General features: G+C 44.8%; 1 protein-coding gene across 1 annotated transcript; it reads left to right on the top strand.

Moving 5' to 3' along the window:
• The first annotated feature begins 584 nt into the window (after positions 1–584).
• Positions 585–5,296, top strand: LOC132605095 (uncharacterized). The gene is made up of 2 exons (XM_060318368.1): positions 585–1,270; positions 5,017–5,296. Exons 1-2 carry the CDS (start codon positions 658–660, stop codon positions 5,043–5,045), a joined length of 642 nt encoding a protein of 213 aa, XP_060174351.1. The 5' UTR covers positions 585–657; the 3' UTR covers positions 5,046–5,296.
• Positions 5,297–16,990: the final 11,694 nt, after the last annotated feature.

Genomic DNA, 16,990 nt, shown 5'->3' with positions numbered 1-16,990 from the left:
ACTGTTCCTATCCCCCCTGCACCGGCAGAGCAGGGAAGAGCTCCAGCTCCAGCCCCCGCACCTCCAGTTCCACCGCCAGCAGCTCCGGGCCAGCAGATGGCAGAGGCCATCCAGCTATTGACCCAGTTAGTTGCCGCACAGGCTCAGCGGCAAGATGTAGACTCGGGAGACAGGGCGGTAAGCGCAAGGGCTCGTGACTTTATCACTTTGAGGCCTCCAGAGTTCTATGGATCAAAGCCAGAGGAGGACCCGCAGAGCTTTATAGATGAGATGCTGCGGACTCTGAGGATTATACATGCTTCTGACACGGAGTCCGTAGAGTTGGCTTCATACAGACTGCGGGATGTGGCAGTTCTGTGGTATAGCAGTTGGGTATCTTCGAGGGGAGCAAATGCACCCCCTCCGGTCTGGCAGGAGTTTACAGAGGCATTTCTACGACATTTCCTACCGCCAGAGGTTCGACGGGCTCGAGCCGACATGTTCCTAAACCTTAGACAGGGAAATATGAGTGTTCGGGAATACAGTCTTCGTTTCAACTCATTGGCCAGGTATGCCCCAGCTATGATAGCGGATAGGGGAGATCATGTGCACCGTTTCGTGAGTGGGTTAGGGCCACATTTGGTTAAAGAATGCTTGACGGCCTCACTCCAAGACGGGATGACTATTACCCGTATCCAGGCCCACGCCCAAAATTTGGAAGAACAATATCAGCCACGGAGGGAGGAGCGCTATCCAGACAGGGGTTCCCGAAAGAGAGGCCGGTTTTCCAGGACTAGAAGTGAGTACAGAGGGGGACAGACACAGGGGCAATTCGGGTACTCAGACCAACCGGCGGCCAGTGCACCTCCTCGATTTGCTGATAGGGGGTTTGACCGTTCTACTCACTCGAGACCGGATCAAGGTACCCGAGCCTCAGAATCTCAGTTTAGGGCTGATGCTGGCAGGATAATGTCACCCCCGCCACGATGTGCTCGATGCGGCAGGCCACACTCGGGAGAGTGCCGCGCAGGTACGGGTGCTTGCTATACTTGTGGGCGGGTTGGCCATTTGATGCGTGATTGCCCATTGAGAGATGACGGAGACCGAGCCCAGCCTACCGGGTCCGCAGTTGGTTCATCGTCGACCGTACGCCCTCAGGGACAGGCCTCCCAGGCTCCAGCAGGTCGTGGCCGAGGCAGAGGAGGGATACCCAGCGCAGCCGGTCCTCCACACCGTATATATGCACTGACAGGACGACAGGACCCTGAGCCTCCCGCTGATGCGGCCACAGGTACTTTTTTGTTGGTATTTTCTATAATATGTGCATTAATTGATTCGGATTCTATCTTATCCAACCCTGCCCTTTTGTATTGCTAAACATACTAAGAATTTGGATATTAGAGTGAGGAATAGTCACCCGCACAGGTAAAAAGTGAATCTTTGTGATTGCGAAGGCTAAAATAGTCATTAAAAGAGAAATATTCGCTACGAGGGTGTTCAAACATTGCTGAGACCCCAACTTACCCCATATTATATAATATAGGTAGTACGGGGAAGCGGAAGTAAAAATACTAACACCGTGACGCTGAAATGCATCAGAGTTTCAAGGTTAAGCGTGCTCAGGTGGGAGTAGTTTCATGATGGGTGACCCCCTGGGAAATATGCCGAAAATTTCGTAAATGCAGAAATAAGAAACGAATGTAAAATTAGGTAGCCCAGAGTAAATTGGGGTGTGGAAAGTGGTTAGAAACCCCACACGAGTCACATAGGCCGAGCTGGACGGAACTAACGGAAAAAGGGGAAGCCGTGACAACAGAAAGCTTTGGGAATGAAGGAGGAAAGTACAGAGGTCACAGGGTGAGACCAATATTGAGTCCACACTGACTAAGGCAAGGAATTCCTAAGGTGGCGATGTATAGGAACATGTCTAGTGAAGGGATAGACGCAGCAGACTCCACGAAGAAGGAAGCGCTATTGTAAAGATCGTAAAGGGCAATCTAAGCCTCTAAGATGGACATGCTAAGGGACATGAGGCATCTACAACGGAGACCTCCCCGAAATGATGTGTTACGCTATGAGGCGAGTTTAACATTCGAGGACGAATGTTCTAAAGGGGGGGAGGATGTTATACCCCGCGTTTTATGTAATTGGATAATTCAAGACAATCGCGGGAAAACGACAAGCGAGGCTACATTTTATTGTGTTTGGCACTTGAGTTGTTTATGAAGAGTCTAGGAGTGGAAATAATGAGAAAGGTCAAGAGCATGAAGGGGAGTTCACGACATGACTCGTGGAAATACGGAGGAAGACGCAGGGCAAAATTGGAAGTTGGAAAAATTGCCTTCAAGAATTTCAAGTAGTAGCCCAAAATATAAATGGGCTTGAAGGTTTTCTTTGGGAATTTATAGGCCCAACCGGCCTTGGAGAGGGTCCAAGCCCAATATGAAATAAGACTTAGTCAATATAAGGGATGACTAAGTCATCTTCATCCATTAAGTGTCTAGAAATTTCAAGAACTCAAAAGAAAGAAAGAAGGGGAGAAACCCCAAGGCCTTTCGGCCAAGAACAAAAATTCCAAGAAAAATTGAAAAAAATCTCTCCAAAAATTATTTTCTATCAAGTAGAGGGTGCACAACAAGGTGAAGTTGTTGTTGGAGCAAGAAAAATTCAAAATCATATAGGTTTCCAAGAGATAAGCAAGTGAGAAGTTGAAGAATAAAGGTAAAATTCTAACCTTGCTTTATGTGTTATACATGGTTTATATGTGTTGTAGTATGCTAAAATGGATGAAATTTATGAAGGAGAGAAATATAGTACATGGCCGTGTGTATGTATATATGTGTATGAGCCATGCTTCAATTATTTTAATTAATGTTTGGTTGTTATTGTTGTGAATGATATATGGAAAAAAAAATGGAAGTTGAATGAATATTGAGAAGTTGTAGTGTGTATGTTGGTGTTGGCCGTGTGGTTATGGAAAAAATGGAAGAGAATGAGTCAATTTTATTTAGTATGATGTTGTTGGAATATAGATTATGAGGTTGTCATTGTTTTCATAAAAGTTAGAAAGTTTTGGAAGAAGTAGTAAGTTGATTGAATATGGAAGTTGTTAGTATTGTTGTTGTTGGAATTGTGGTTGATATTTTGGCCGGGTTGAATTCCCGGGATTGTTGTTGATTGAAATTAGCCAAGTTGAACTTGGTGGGATGGAGTATTTATAGGGGAAGTGCTGTCGAAATTTCGGTAGCCAAATGTTTCCTTAAGATTCTAACTCAAAGTATACTAATGAAAGTTTTGGTAAACTTGACCAAATTGCAGATTTTGACGAGATTGTGACGCGATTTTGGAGTAGCTAAAGGAGCGGAGAGAGGTATGTAAGGCTTCACCCTTCTTTCTATGGCATGTCTTAGTTGTAAGAAGTCGGGCACAAGCCTCGGGGACGACCTCAATCCCCGGAATCCGCACCTAAAGTTTTCAACTTTTCATTCAATTGAATTGAAGTAGAAAGTGCGCAAAATGATAGAAAGACCTCCTAGACCTCTATGACGTGCGTAAATGGGACCCGATCACCCTAGAACCCTCACAAGTAATGACATGACCTGTAGTATATGTAAATAATATACGCCACCTCATCCGGCCCGAGGTGGGCCCGCTACCCCCGGACTTTCCTATAGTATTGGTTGATGTACTTCAAGTGAACCCGAAGGGAACCTTTGATCCCGATCTTGTTACCATGAGATAAGTACTATGATTCCTCTAACGAGGATGCCTCTGTGATGACAAGGATGACCATGATGTTAGATAAGAGGGAATGCCTATAATACGTACCACCGGAATGACCCTATGACTAAGACGACTAAGCTAAGCATCTTATACGAATATGAAAGTGACAAACTAATTCTTGAAACTTATTTATATTCCCTAGCCATGATTTTATTTTCTAGAAGATTTCAAAGTCTATGAAATGACATCTATAATACCCCGATTTTATTTTACGTCCATTATAATATTATCCTCCATTGATACTCTCATCTTAAATACTTGTTTTCTTTCCGAGGTAAGACAAAACGATCACTATCCTTTCATAAGATAATCGGAGGTCACCGACCTTACGTCACTCCGATGGATACATGATTCTCCTTGGCCCCCTTGTACGCTTATACACTATATGTATATGTAGATAATGTAAGTAAATGTATGTAAAACACATATGTATGTACAAGCTGTGTATATAATCAAAGATCTAGAGCGCTATAGTCGCCGACATCCATACATGATACCAGAGTATGTCTATAATCAAAGATTCAGAGCGCTATAGACGCTGACATATAAGCATGATGTATGTACACGTATACGGGGAAGATGGGGATAAGGGCAGAGCGTTATACACGCATTTCCACCTGATCAGTTGGCATTACATGACATGATATCGTCCCGGACGCGGGATGCCCGGACGCGGGAAGTACATTTATGGCTAAATGGATCGGCTGCCGACGCCTCGGCAATATGAGACATCTTATTTTTACATATATGTATAAGAAGAGATTTTCAAAGGAAAGCTATGTAATAAGATGATATACTATGACACGAAATGCTATGATATGATAAGATAGGATATGATAAGCTAGACTATATTGTGGCAAGCCACACTATGACATGATACGCTAGAATATAAAATACCGTGAGGTGATAAGCTACGATATGACCGGATACGACATACTATGATAGTGCAGAGCGTAATGTGACAAAATGCAACATGATATTAACCCTAGTTCCTAAGTCTACGAAAAAGAAACGTTGCAGAAGGAAAAAAAAAAAAAAAAAAAAAAAAGGGGACAAGTCCATATGAAAGCCGGCCCGAGAAGGGGCCTCGCTACGTGCAGGTTATTTCCTTGCTGCATTATCGATCCTACGATTCCCTGATATTGTTAATCATGCTCTATATTACTGCTTCTATTATTTTCCATGCCTTACATACTCGGTACACTATTCGTACTGACGTCCCTTCTTGTGGACGCTGCGTTTCATGCCGCGCAGGTCAGCAGGCTGGTGGACGTGATCTATAGGAGCTTATCAGCAGTACTCTACAGTGCTCCAGTTGTTCCGGAGCTTTACTTCAGCGGTACTATTTTGTATATGTATATTCGGGCACGATAGTACTCGGCCCTTTCTATGTGTAATTACACTATGTCTAGAGGCTCGTAGACAGATATGTACAGTTAGGCAGGTTCAGTAGATATACGATGTTTGGGCATTATGATGTTGTTGTATAAAGTATTAACGACGTTTGCAAGTCTATGTTTCAAAAAAAAAAATATGGCACTGTTTATACGAGATAGATAAGGGGTGCTCGGTACAAGTATCGGGTACTCGTCACGGCCCCTAGTTGGGTCGTGACACATGTAAACCATGAGATAAGTGTGATACAGGAGAAAATACGATAGTGAACCCAAAACCATAAATGTGGGAAAAATGAAGAGAAATGGCGAATCGTGGTCATTGTATATGAATGATGATTGTTGATTGCTATATTGTAATTGTTGTTGTGGGTGTTGGAAGTTGACATGAAATATGGGAAAAGTAGTGTAAACAAAGGAAGTGCTGCCCAATTGTCTCTAGAAATAGTAGTGCGTTCTTATAGTCGATTAACTAACGTAAATGCGAATCCTCTTTTGAAGGTAGAAACGCGATATCGAAGGAGAACAAGCGAGCGATAGTTTAGTTAAATGTCAAAGGTATGTGGGGCTAGTCCCTTCTTTCTAATGGCATGAATCCTATAGCGTAACTTGTTTCTTATCCATGAGCCTATGTCTATAATTAGCTACACAAGGTAATGAGTTAAAGTATAGAAAGTCTAATGATGTTATTTATCGCTTACACTCACCTTATATGCTAATTCCCTCAAGGTGACGCAGAATGTCCATGATTGTTCCATAATGCAATCGGGGGATCACGACCTTACGTCACCCCGATAGAGTATGTATTATGATAAGATAAGGATATTGTGATGAGCATATGATGATATTACTATTACACCACGCCTATTTGGCCGGGCAGTCACCGCCAAGGCGGGCAGCTATGCGATACACCATGGCCAGATAGCATAGGCAGACACCACTAGTGGGCGGCATGAGATATTACCCCGGAAGCGGGAGGCCTGGACGCGGGCTCATGTTATGATTATCACACCGATCCGATATGGACGGGCAGTTTATACATGGTGCATATATGATATGATATGATGATGAGCATGAGTAAGACAGCATGATTTGTTTTCTTATACTTGGCAGTTAGATTCCGATGTTCCATATGGGTATCTTCTTTATATCATTAACTTATTTCATTGTTCATGCCTCTCATACTCAGTACAATGTTCGTACTGACGTCCGTTTTCTTTGGACACTATGTTCATGCCCACAGGTAGACCGCCAGGAAAGCTCGATCCAGATCCGTAGTAGCTATCAGCTGATTGGAAGCACTCCCTTGTCCCGGAGGTGCTTGATTATTCTTTTGTGTATATAGTCATGTATATGTATTTATGGGCATGATGGGGTTTTTTCCCGTCCCTATGTTTAGTACTCCAGTAGAGGCTCGTAGATGCACAGTATGGGCCAGATGGTCTCACGAGATGCTCTCATGTACATGTATATATTATTTTGATGGCCGAGAGGCTTATGCATATAAAAGAATTTTTGTGTTCTTAAAATGAAAAGATGATTTTTCTTATGTCCTAAGTATAAATCGATAAAAGAGCATTGAATGAGTAAGATGAGCAGCAGAACGAATGGTGCTCGGTGGCTAGCCCCGGGTACCCATCGCGGCCCCTAGCTGGGTCGTGAAAAAAGTGGTATCAGAGCGGTTCAGTCCTAGGAAGTGTCTACGAGCCGTGTCTAGTAGAGTCTTGTTTACGGTGTGTTGCGCGCCACATCAATAAACAGGAGGCTACAGGGCATTTAGGAAAAATGACCATTCTTCTTCTATGAGATCGTGCGATAGAGCCATGTGTAAGATTTTATCCTCCCTAATAGTGCGCTATGATTTCAGAATGCCGCCAAAGGGGAAGGCTACAGTCGCCCAGAATTACTAGACTACGACAAAGAGGCGGGTAGAAAGAGAGCCTCCGATGAATATCAAAGAAGGCGAATCACATAATGAGGCCTTATCTAATACCTCTTCTACCCTGCCTAATGTGGAAGGGAAAGGAGGAGCTCTAGCTCCAATTCCTCCACCGGTTGCTTCGGGTCAACAAATGACCGAGGCCATTCAGCTATTGACACAATTGGTTGCCCCATAGGCACAACGGTAGAACGTGGGTTCAAGAGATCGGGCAGCGAGTACAAAGGCCCGTGATTTTATGAGTTTAAATCCTCCAGAATTCTTCGGATCAAAGCCGGATGAAGATCCGCAAAGTTTCGTAGATGTGATGTTAAGGACATTGAAGATTGTCCATGCCTCTGAGACCGAATTCGTGGAGTTGGCATCTTATAGACTCCGGGATGTGGCGGTGTTATGGTACAACAATTAGGTGTTATCAAGAGGAGATAACGCGCCTCCTCCGGTTTGGTAAGAGTTCGTAGATGCTTTTATTCATCACTATTTGCCACCCGAGGTCCGCCGAGCTAGAGCGGATAGGTTTCTAAATCTGAGGCAAGGAAATATGGGTTCCCGGGAATATAGCATGAAATTTAATTCCTTGGCAAGGTATGCCCCGGCTATGGTGGCCGACATGGGAGACCGGGTGCATAGATTTGTAAGTGGCCTAGGGCCACATTTGTTTAGAGATTGTTTGACGGCGTCCTTGGAAGACGGGATGGATATTTCCCGAATACAGGCCCGTGCTCAGAATTTGGAGGGGCGACAACAACAACAAAGGGGTGATCGCGACAGTGATAGAAGACAAAGCAAAAGGGTTAGGTCTATGGGCACAGACAGTGATTATAGAGGGGGATCAAGGCAGACATATTCTGGGTACTCGGGCCAGTCAGTGACGAGTGCACCTCCTCGATTTGCAGCTAGGAGATTTGATTGCTCCTTCCGTTTAGGTCAGGGCTAGAGTTCGAGGGCTTCAGTTTCCCAGTTCAGGGAATAATATAGTCAGGGGAGACCCCCAGTGCCGCGATGCAACCAATGCGGCAGATTACATTCCGGGCAGTGTCGTCAGGGTTCGGATGCCTGTTATACCTGTGGTCAGGTGGGGCATATGATGAGGGATTGCCCGTCGATGAGTGGCAGAGTTGGAGTTCAGCCTACAGGTTCCGCAGCTGGCTCTTCATCAGCACACCCGGTAGGGCAGACCCCCCAGATGAAAGCAGGCCGAGGTAGAGGCCGAGGGGTAGCCTCAACTTCAGGTGCCACCCAGCCCCGCGTATATGCTTTTGTCGGACGACAGGATCTCGAGTCCTCTCCGGATGTAGTTATAGGTATATTGTCTATATTCTCTCGTGATGTGTATGCATTGATAGATCCAGGTTCTACGTTCTTTTATATTACACCATATGTTGCTGGTTGTATTGGGGTGAAACCCGAGTTAATTAAACCCTTTGAGGTACTCACTCCGGTTGGTGATCTCGTGATAGCAAGGCAAGTGTATAAAAATTGTGTCGTCGTGATATGTGATCGTTAGACCAAAGCTAATTTTATTGAGCTGAAAATGGTAGATTTCAATGTAATCATGGGTATGGATTGGATGGCGTCGTGCTATGATAATGTTGATTGCCGCACAAAAGTGTTTCGATTCCAATTTCCGGGAGAGCCCGTGCTTGAATGGAAGGGTAATGCAGCATCACCGAAAGGTAGGTTTATTTCCTACCTTAAGGCAAGGAAGATGATAGCCAAGGGCTATATTTATCACTTAGTTCAGGTTCATGACACAGAGGGAAAGCCGCCAACTTTCCAGTCAGTTCCGGTAGTGAATGAATTCCCAGATGTGTTTCCGGACGAACTTCCAGGTCTTCTACCAGAAAGAGAGATTGACTTCGCCATAGATGTGTTGCCGGACACCAAGCCCATTTCTATTCCTCCTTATCGAATGGCCCCGGCGAAATTGAAAGAGCTAAAAGCACAGTTGAAAGATCTGCTTGACAAGGGATTTATCAGACCTAGCTCATCGCCGTGGGGAGCACCAGTCTTGTTCGTGAGAAAGAAGGACGGATCCTTACGAATGTGTATCGACTACAGGCAATTGAACAACGTGACGATAAAGAACAAATATCCTCTTCTAAGGATTGACGACTTATTCAACCAATCGCAAGGTGCCAAGTGGTTTTCTAAAATAGACTTGAGGTTGGGTTATCATCAAGTGAGGGTTAGAGAAGCGGATATTCCCAAAACAGCCTTCAGAACGAGATATGGCCACAATGAATTCCGAGTGATGTCGTTTGGGCTAACTAACGCTTCGGCCGTTTTCATGAATCTGATGAATAATGTATTCAGGCCGCTCTTGGATTTGTTTGTCATAGTATTTATTGATGACATTCTAGTATATTCTCGCACAGAATCAGAACATGCAGATCATTTGAGAATTGTACTTAGCATTCTTCGAGCCCGAGAATTGTATGCAAAATTTTCAAAGTGCGAGTTTTGGCTAAATTCTGTAACATTTCTGGGTCATGTTATTTCCAATGATGGCATTCGAGTTGACACTCAGAAAATTGAAGCGGTGAAGACTTGGCCAAGGCCTACAACGCCTACAGAATTTCGTAGTTTTCTGGGTTTAGCAGGATACTATAGAAGATTCGTAGAGGGCTTCTCGTCTATTTCGGCCCCATTGACGAAGCTAACCCAGAAGTCAGCAAAATTGCAGTGGGATGATGCCTGCGAGCGCAGTTTCCAAGAGTTGAAAGACAGGTTGACCTCAGCTCCGATCTTAACACTTCCAGAAGGGTCAGATGGCTACGTGGTATATTGTGATGCTTCCGGTGTTGGACTAGGATGCGTATTGATGCAGCACGGGAAAGTTATTGCATATGCGTCGAGGCAATTGCGGAAACATGAAAGGAATTATCCAACTCATGATCTCGAACTAGCTGCGGTTATTCATGCCCTAAAAATATGGAGGCATTATTTATACGGGGTGCACGTTGATATCTATACAGATCATAAGAGTCTTCAGTACATTTTTAAACAGAAGGAGCTGAATTTACGGCAGAAGCGGTGGTTAGAATTATTAAAAGATTATGATGTTAACATTTCATACCACCCCGGGAAGGCGAATGTAGTAGCCGACGCACTTAGCCGCCGATCAATGGGCAGCTTATGTGAAATCCCTCCGGAAAGGAAAGAGATGGTTCAAGAACTTCACCGATTAGTAAATTTGGGAGTGCGTATAATTGATTCGGGCGATGCCGGGATTAGTATAAATGATTCCACAATTTCGTCCTTGTACATGGAAGTGAAAGAACAACAATATGGAGATCCTCAATTGTGTCATTACAGAGACACGTCTCATGGAAAGGAAAATTCTCCGTTTGAAGTCTCTATGGATGGAATTCTTAGACACCGAGGCAGGTTATGTGTGTTGAATGTAGCAGAATTGCCCCGACAAATTCTAGAAGAAGCACATTGTTCTCGGTATTCTATACACCCAGGTGCAACCAAAATGTATCATGATCTCAAGACGATGTATTGGTGGGATGGCATGAAGAGAGACATAGCCGAGTTTGTGGCACAGTGTCCAAATTGCCAACAAGTAAAAGCTGAACATCAGAAGCCAGGGGGCTTGTTACAGGCAATAGAAATCCCTACTTGGAAATGGGAAGTGATAAACATGGATTTTATAGTGGGATTACCTCCTTCCCGTGGCAAGTATGATTCCATATGGGTGATCGTGGACAGATTGACGAAGGCAGCCCATTTTCTCCCAGTTAGGACTATATACTCAGCGGAAGATTATGCAAGGCTGTATCTCAAGGAGATTGTGCGACTTCATGGTGTTCCATTATCCATCATCACAGACAGAGGAGCACAATTTACAGCCAAGTTTTGGAAATCCTTTCAAGAAGGTCTAGGCACTCAAGTGGAGCTTAGCACGGCGTTTCTGGCACGACCCAACCCCGTAGGCCATGACTAGTGCCCGAGTTGGACACTCATATTATCTGTTAACTATAATCATTTATAATCAGCATGTCATGATCTCATTTGTATAAAAAGGTAGAGTGTTATTTTAAAGCTCCCAAGTTTTGTATGTCTTAGGCACCTGTCTCCTGAGGAGTTGCACTTTTTAAACAACAACATGTATATATTCCTACGCAAGCCGACAAGGTTGCCACGATATGCAAAATACCAAACATACATATATATGCAAGCCGACAAGGCTGCCATTACGAATGGGTACGCCCCAAACATAAGTCATAGTCGTAAAACGCATCAACAACTACAAACAGACCCACACAGATGTCCACATACCTCTAAGAGTAATGACTGTATCATATGGCGGGACAGGGCCCCGCCGTACCCAATTAAACACATATGAGTACAACATAATGGAGTTATACCACAAGCTAGCTCCGGAACAAAGGAGCAGTCCAAAATAGCTGAATAAGTGTCCTAGGCTGGCGGATCTCCGAAACGAGCGTCTGTACCTGCGGGCATGAACGCATCCCGCCGGTCAGTACGGAATATGTACTGAGCATGTAAAGCTTGAAACATAGTAATAGACTTATATTGAGACGAGGTATATAGGATTCAATGCAACAACCAAAATTTCGTAAAACTTGCCTTTGAACATATTTCATCTGTATCATTCTCATATCAATGTCATTATAGAGTTTTGTAATCAAAGCTGCATAGCATAATCATTCTGTATATAACTTTTATTACGTGTCCCGACCCTTTAATGAGGGACTCGGTAATTAAAATCATAGCATCATAATCATAAACATGTACGTGTCCCGGCCCTTTAATGAGGGACTCGGTAATAAGGAATATATGCCCTCCTGGCCACCATCTCCATATCATTATATCATCATCTTATCATCATATCATCTTGTCATCATATCATCATCATATCATCATACCATCATATATATATATATATAACATGTCCCGACCCTTTAATGAGGGACTCGGTGAATAATATAGTAAACATGTGCATGAAAACGTATCCTGGCCCGGGACTCAGTGAAGGATATAGCGGTAGGCACGAGCAGAATAACAGGCAACCACATATATGCAATTTATCTTTTTGAGCTCCGCTACACCATCACTATCAGAGGAGCCTAGGGCAGCAGCAGCTGCAGGTCAGGAGACAGACTTACGACCAGCTCCTGCGGCTCCAGCACCCGAGCCTCCAGCTCCCCAGACAGGGGCAGAGGATAGGGCTATGCGTGAAGCAGTACAGTTATTGACTAGGTTGGTATCGGGACAGGCTCGCAGACGTGGGTTAGGAGGTGATGATGCGGATAGACGCGACAGTTTGAGGGTTCGCGATTTTCTGACTTGTAAACCCCCAGAGTTCTATGGGTCAAAGCCCGCAGAGGATCCACAGGAGTTTATTCGACATATGCTGCGTACGTTGCGGATGACTAAATCTTCCGAGACTGAGTCGGTCGAATTGGCTTCCTATCAATTGCGGGATGTGGCAGTTAATTAGTATGAGTCCTGGGAGTTTTCCAGGGGTGAGGATGCTCCACCAGCAGTATGGGACGAGTTCGTAGAGGCTTTTCTGGGTCATTTTCTGCCTCCAGAGAAGAGGCGAGCCAGAGTTGACAAATTTATACACCTGAGGCAGAATGGTAGAAGTGTTCGGGACTATAGCATCGAGTTTGATTCGCTGGCTAGGTACGCGCCCGCTATGGTAGCTGACATGACAGATAGGGTGCATCGTTATGTAATGGGCTTGGATAATTATTTGATTGATAGCTGCATGGCAATGGCATCTCAGCCCGGTATAAATATCGCTCGAGTGCAGGCATATGCCCAGGGAGTTGAGGGTCGACAGAGAGGGCGTCGATTTGATAGGGAGCAGGACAGGGGTCAACATAAGAGAGCTAGATCAGCTGGGTATCATTCTGGTGACTTTCGGGGCGGGCAGCCCCAACAGCAGTATAGTCGATATCCTTCCCAGCCGTCACGGAGTGCACCTTCACGATTTACTGGTAGAAGGTTTGATAGCACGGGGTATTCGGGAGCTGGTCAAAGCTCCATGACTTCAGGGTTCCAGACGCACAGGAATTCGGGCCAGATGAGACCACCTGTACCCCCATGTCCTCGATGTGGCAGACGCCATTCAGGGGAATGCCGTCTTATTACTGGTGCTTGCTTTTCTTGCGGCCGTCAGGGCCATACTATGAGGGAATGTCGATTTGGGGGTGGGGCAGGTGGGCCAGCTCAGCCTACGGGATCAGTTGCGGGTTCTTCTTCTTCTTCAGTTGCTATGCGCCCTATGGGGCAAGGTATTCCGACACCAGCAGGCCGTGGCAGAGGCCGTGGAGGGGCTTCTAGTTCTGGCGGTCCTTCCAACCACTTATATGCTTTAGCCAGCAGACAGGATCAGGAAGCGTCGCCAAATGTGGTCACAGGTACATTATCGATTTTCTCCCGAGATGTATATGCATTGATAGACCCCGGTTCCACATTATCATATATTTCCCCTTTTGTTGCTAGTAAAATTGGGATAAAATCTGAACCTATAGAACCATTTGAGGTAGCTACACCAGTAAGGGATTTTGTCTTGGCAGAGCTAGTATATAAAGATTGTTTGGTAGTCATATGTAATCGTTGTACCAGGGCAGATTTGATAGAGTTAGCTATGACTGAGTTCGATGTTATTATGGGGATGGATTGGTTAGCTTCCTGCTATGCTAACGTTGATTGCCGAGGCAAATTAGTTCGGTTTCAGTTTCCAGGGGAACCAATTATAGAGTGGAGGGGGAACACAGCATCGCCGAGGGGTAAGTTTATTTCATACCTCAAGGCAAGGAAGATGGTTAGAAAAGGCTATATTTATCACCTGGTTCGTGTGCATGACTTGAAAGCAGAATCACCGACTCTACAATCTGTCCCGGTGGTTAATGAATTTCCAGGTGTATTTCCAGATGAACTTCCAGGCCTTCCTCCTGAACGTGAGATAGAGTTCACTATAGATGTATTGCCAGACACTCAACCTATATCTATTCCTCCTTACAGAATGGCACCTGCAGAGTTGAAAGAATTGAAGGAGCAACTGAGAGATTTGCTGGAAAAGGGTTTCATCAGGCCCAGTACATCACCTTGGGGAGCACCAGTATTATTTGTACGGAAGAAAGATGGGTCGCTGCGAATGTGCATTGATTATAGGCAGCTGAACAAAATCACGATAAAGAACAGATATCCCCTCCCCAGGATTGATGATTTATTTGATCAGTTGCAGGGTGCTAAATGCTTCTCAAAGATAGACTTGCGGTCAGGTTATCACCAGGTGCGGGTAAGGGAGACAGATATTCTGAAGACTGCATTCAGGACTCGATATGGACATTACGAGTTTAGAGTGATGTCTTTTGGGCTGACCAATGCTCCAGCAGTGTTTATGGACTTGATGAACAGGGTGTTTAAGCCATTCCTTGACTTGTTCGTGATTGTATTCATTGATGATATTCTGATCTATTCACGATCGGAAGAAGAGCATGCAGAGCATTTGAGGACAGTACTCAGGGTACTCCAGCTCCAGAAGTTATATGCTAAGTTCTCTAAATGTGAATTCTGGTTGACTTCTGTAGCATTTCTGGGGCATATTGTTGGAGCAGATGGTATTCGGGTAGACTCGCAGAAAATCGAAGCGGTCAAAACCTGGCCTAGACCTACGACGCCTACTGAGGTACGTAGTTTTCTGGGGCTGGCAGCGTATTACAGGAGATTTGTAGAAAAGTTTGCCTCTATTTCAGCGCCTTTAACGAGGCTAACACAGAAGGTGGCTAAATTCCAGTGGACCGATGCTTGTGAACGGAGTTTTCAATTATTGAAAGATAAGTTGACTACAGTTCCTGTTCTAACTCTTCCTGAAGGGCCAGATGGCTATGTTGTTTATTGTGATGCTTCCGGTGTTGGGTTGGGTTGGGTTGCGTGTTAATGCAGCACGGCAGAGTTATAGCCTATGCCTCCCGACAACTAAGGAAACATGAGAGAAATTATCCTACACATGACCTGGAGTTGGCAGCAGTGATACATGCTTTGAAGATATGGAGACATTATCTTTATGGCGTGCATGTTGATATTTATACAGATCATAAGAGTCTCCAGTATATTTTTAAGCAGAAGGAACTGAATTTGCGACAGAGGAGATGGTTAGAGTTGCTGAAGGATTATGATGTTGATATTCTCTATCACCCAGGAAAGGATAATGTGGTAGCAGATGCACTCAGCCGTAAATCTATGGCTTGTTTGGCCGGCGTACAACCAGAAAAGAAGGAGATAGTTCGTGAGATCCATCAGCTAGCTAGTCTTGGAGTTCGTTTGGATGATGCTGATAATGGTAGCATTATTGTACGAGGTGTTGCTGAGTCCTCTATTGTAGAAGAGGTAAAGAGACGGCAATATGAGGATCCTGTTCTGGTACATTATAGAGACACAGCACTTCAGAAGGATGAGACCCCATTTAAGATGTCAGCCGATGGAGTACTACGATATAGAGACAGATTATGTGTACCTGAGGTTGCAGGGTTGCGGCAGCAGGTAATGGGGGAAGCACACTATGCTCGTTATTCTATTCACCCGGGATCGACAAAAATGTATCATGATCTTAGGTGTTTGTACTGGTGGGACGGCATGAAAAAGGACATAGCAGAATTTGTGGCCCAGTGTCCAAATTGTCAGCAGGTCAAGATAGAGCACCAGAAGCCTGGAGGGCTATTGCAGGAGATGGAAATTCCAACCTGGAAATGGGAAGTAATTAATATGGACTTCGTCACAGGTTTCCCTCGCACTCCACGGAAGAATGACTCTGTCTGGGTTATTGTTGATAGACTGACAAAATCAGCCCACTTCCTTCCAGTCAGGACTACGTACTCAGCTGAGGATTATGCCCGATTGTATCTTAAGGAGATAGTGAGACTTCATGGAGTTCCTACAGCTATTATCTCAGATAGAGGGGCCCAGTTTACAGCTAACTTCTGGAGATCCTTCCAGGAGGGATTGGGGACACAGGTGAGTCTCAGTACCGCATTTCATCCTCAGACTGACGGGCAGGCTGAGCGTACCATCCAGACGCTACAAGATATGTTGAGAGCTTGTGTTATTGATTTCAAAGGCAGCTGGGAGGATCACTTGCCGCTTATCGAGTTTGCTTACAATAACAGTTACCACTCTGGCATTCAGATGGCGCCGTACGAAGCCCTGTATGGCAGGAAATGCAGATCCCCTATAGGCTGGTTTGATGTTGGCGAGGCTAAGCTGATAGGCCCAGATATGGTTCAGCAGGCTGTCGATAAGGTGAAACTTATTCAGGAAAGATTACTGGCAGCTCAGAGTCGGCAGAAGGCGTATGCGGATAATCGACGTCGACACTTGGAATTTCAGGTTGGCGATTGGGTGTTCTTGAAAGTGTCACCCATGAAGGGTGTTATGAGGTTCGGAAAGAAAGGGAAGTTGAGCCCAAGGTACATTGGACCTTATCAGGTCATTCGTAAGGTAGGCCAAGTTGCTTACGAGTTAGACCTGCCAGCGGATTTGGCAGCAGTACATCCGGTCTTCCATGTGTCCATGCTTCGGAAGTATATAGGCGATCATTCCAGGGTTTTCCCTACAAATGATATTCAGGTAACAGAGGAGCTATCATATGAAAAGCAACCTATTGCCATACTTGATCGACAAATCAGGAGGTTACGAACAAAAGATGTGGCGTCGGTTAAAGTGTTGTGGCAGAACAATAATAGGGAGGAGATGACTTGGGAGGCTGAAGAGGAGATGAAAAAGAAATATCCTCACTTGTTTTCCACATCTACAGGTAATTTAAACTCCCTTACTTGATTGTGTTAACTTGTCTGCTCAATTTATATGTTAGCAATAAGGAAAACCCTTCCCAAAACCCTTATAGAACCTA

This window comes from Lycium barbarum, chromosome 8 (assembly GCF_019175385.1).
Source record: "Lycium barbarum isolate Lr01 chromosome 8, ASM1917538v2, whole genome shotgun sequence".
Taxonomy (NCBI): Eukaryota; Viridiplantae; Streptophyta; class Magnoliopsida; order Solanales; family Solanaceae; genus Lycium; species Lycium barbarum.
Note: the sequence above shows the minus strand (reverse complement) of the source record. Positions and strands in the feature narration are given on the sequence as shown.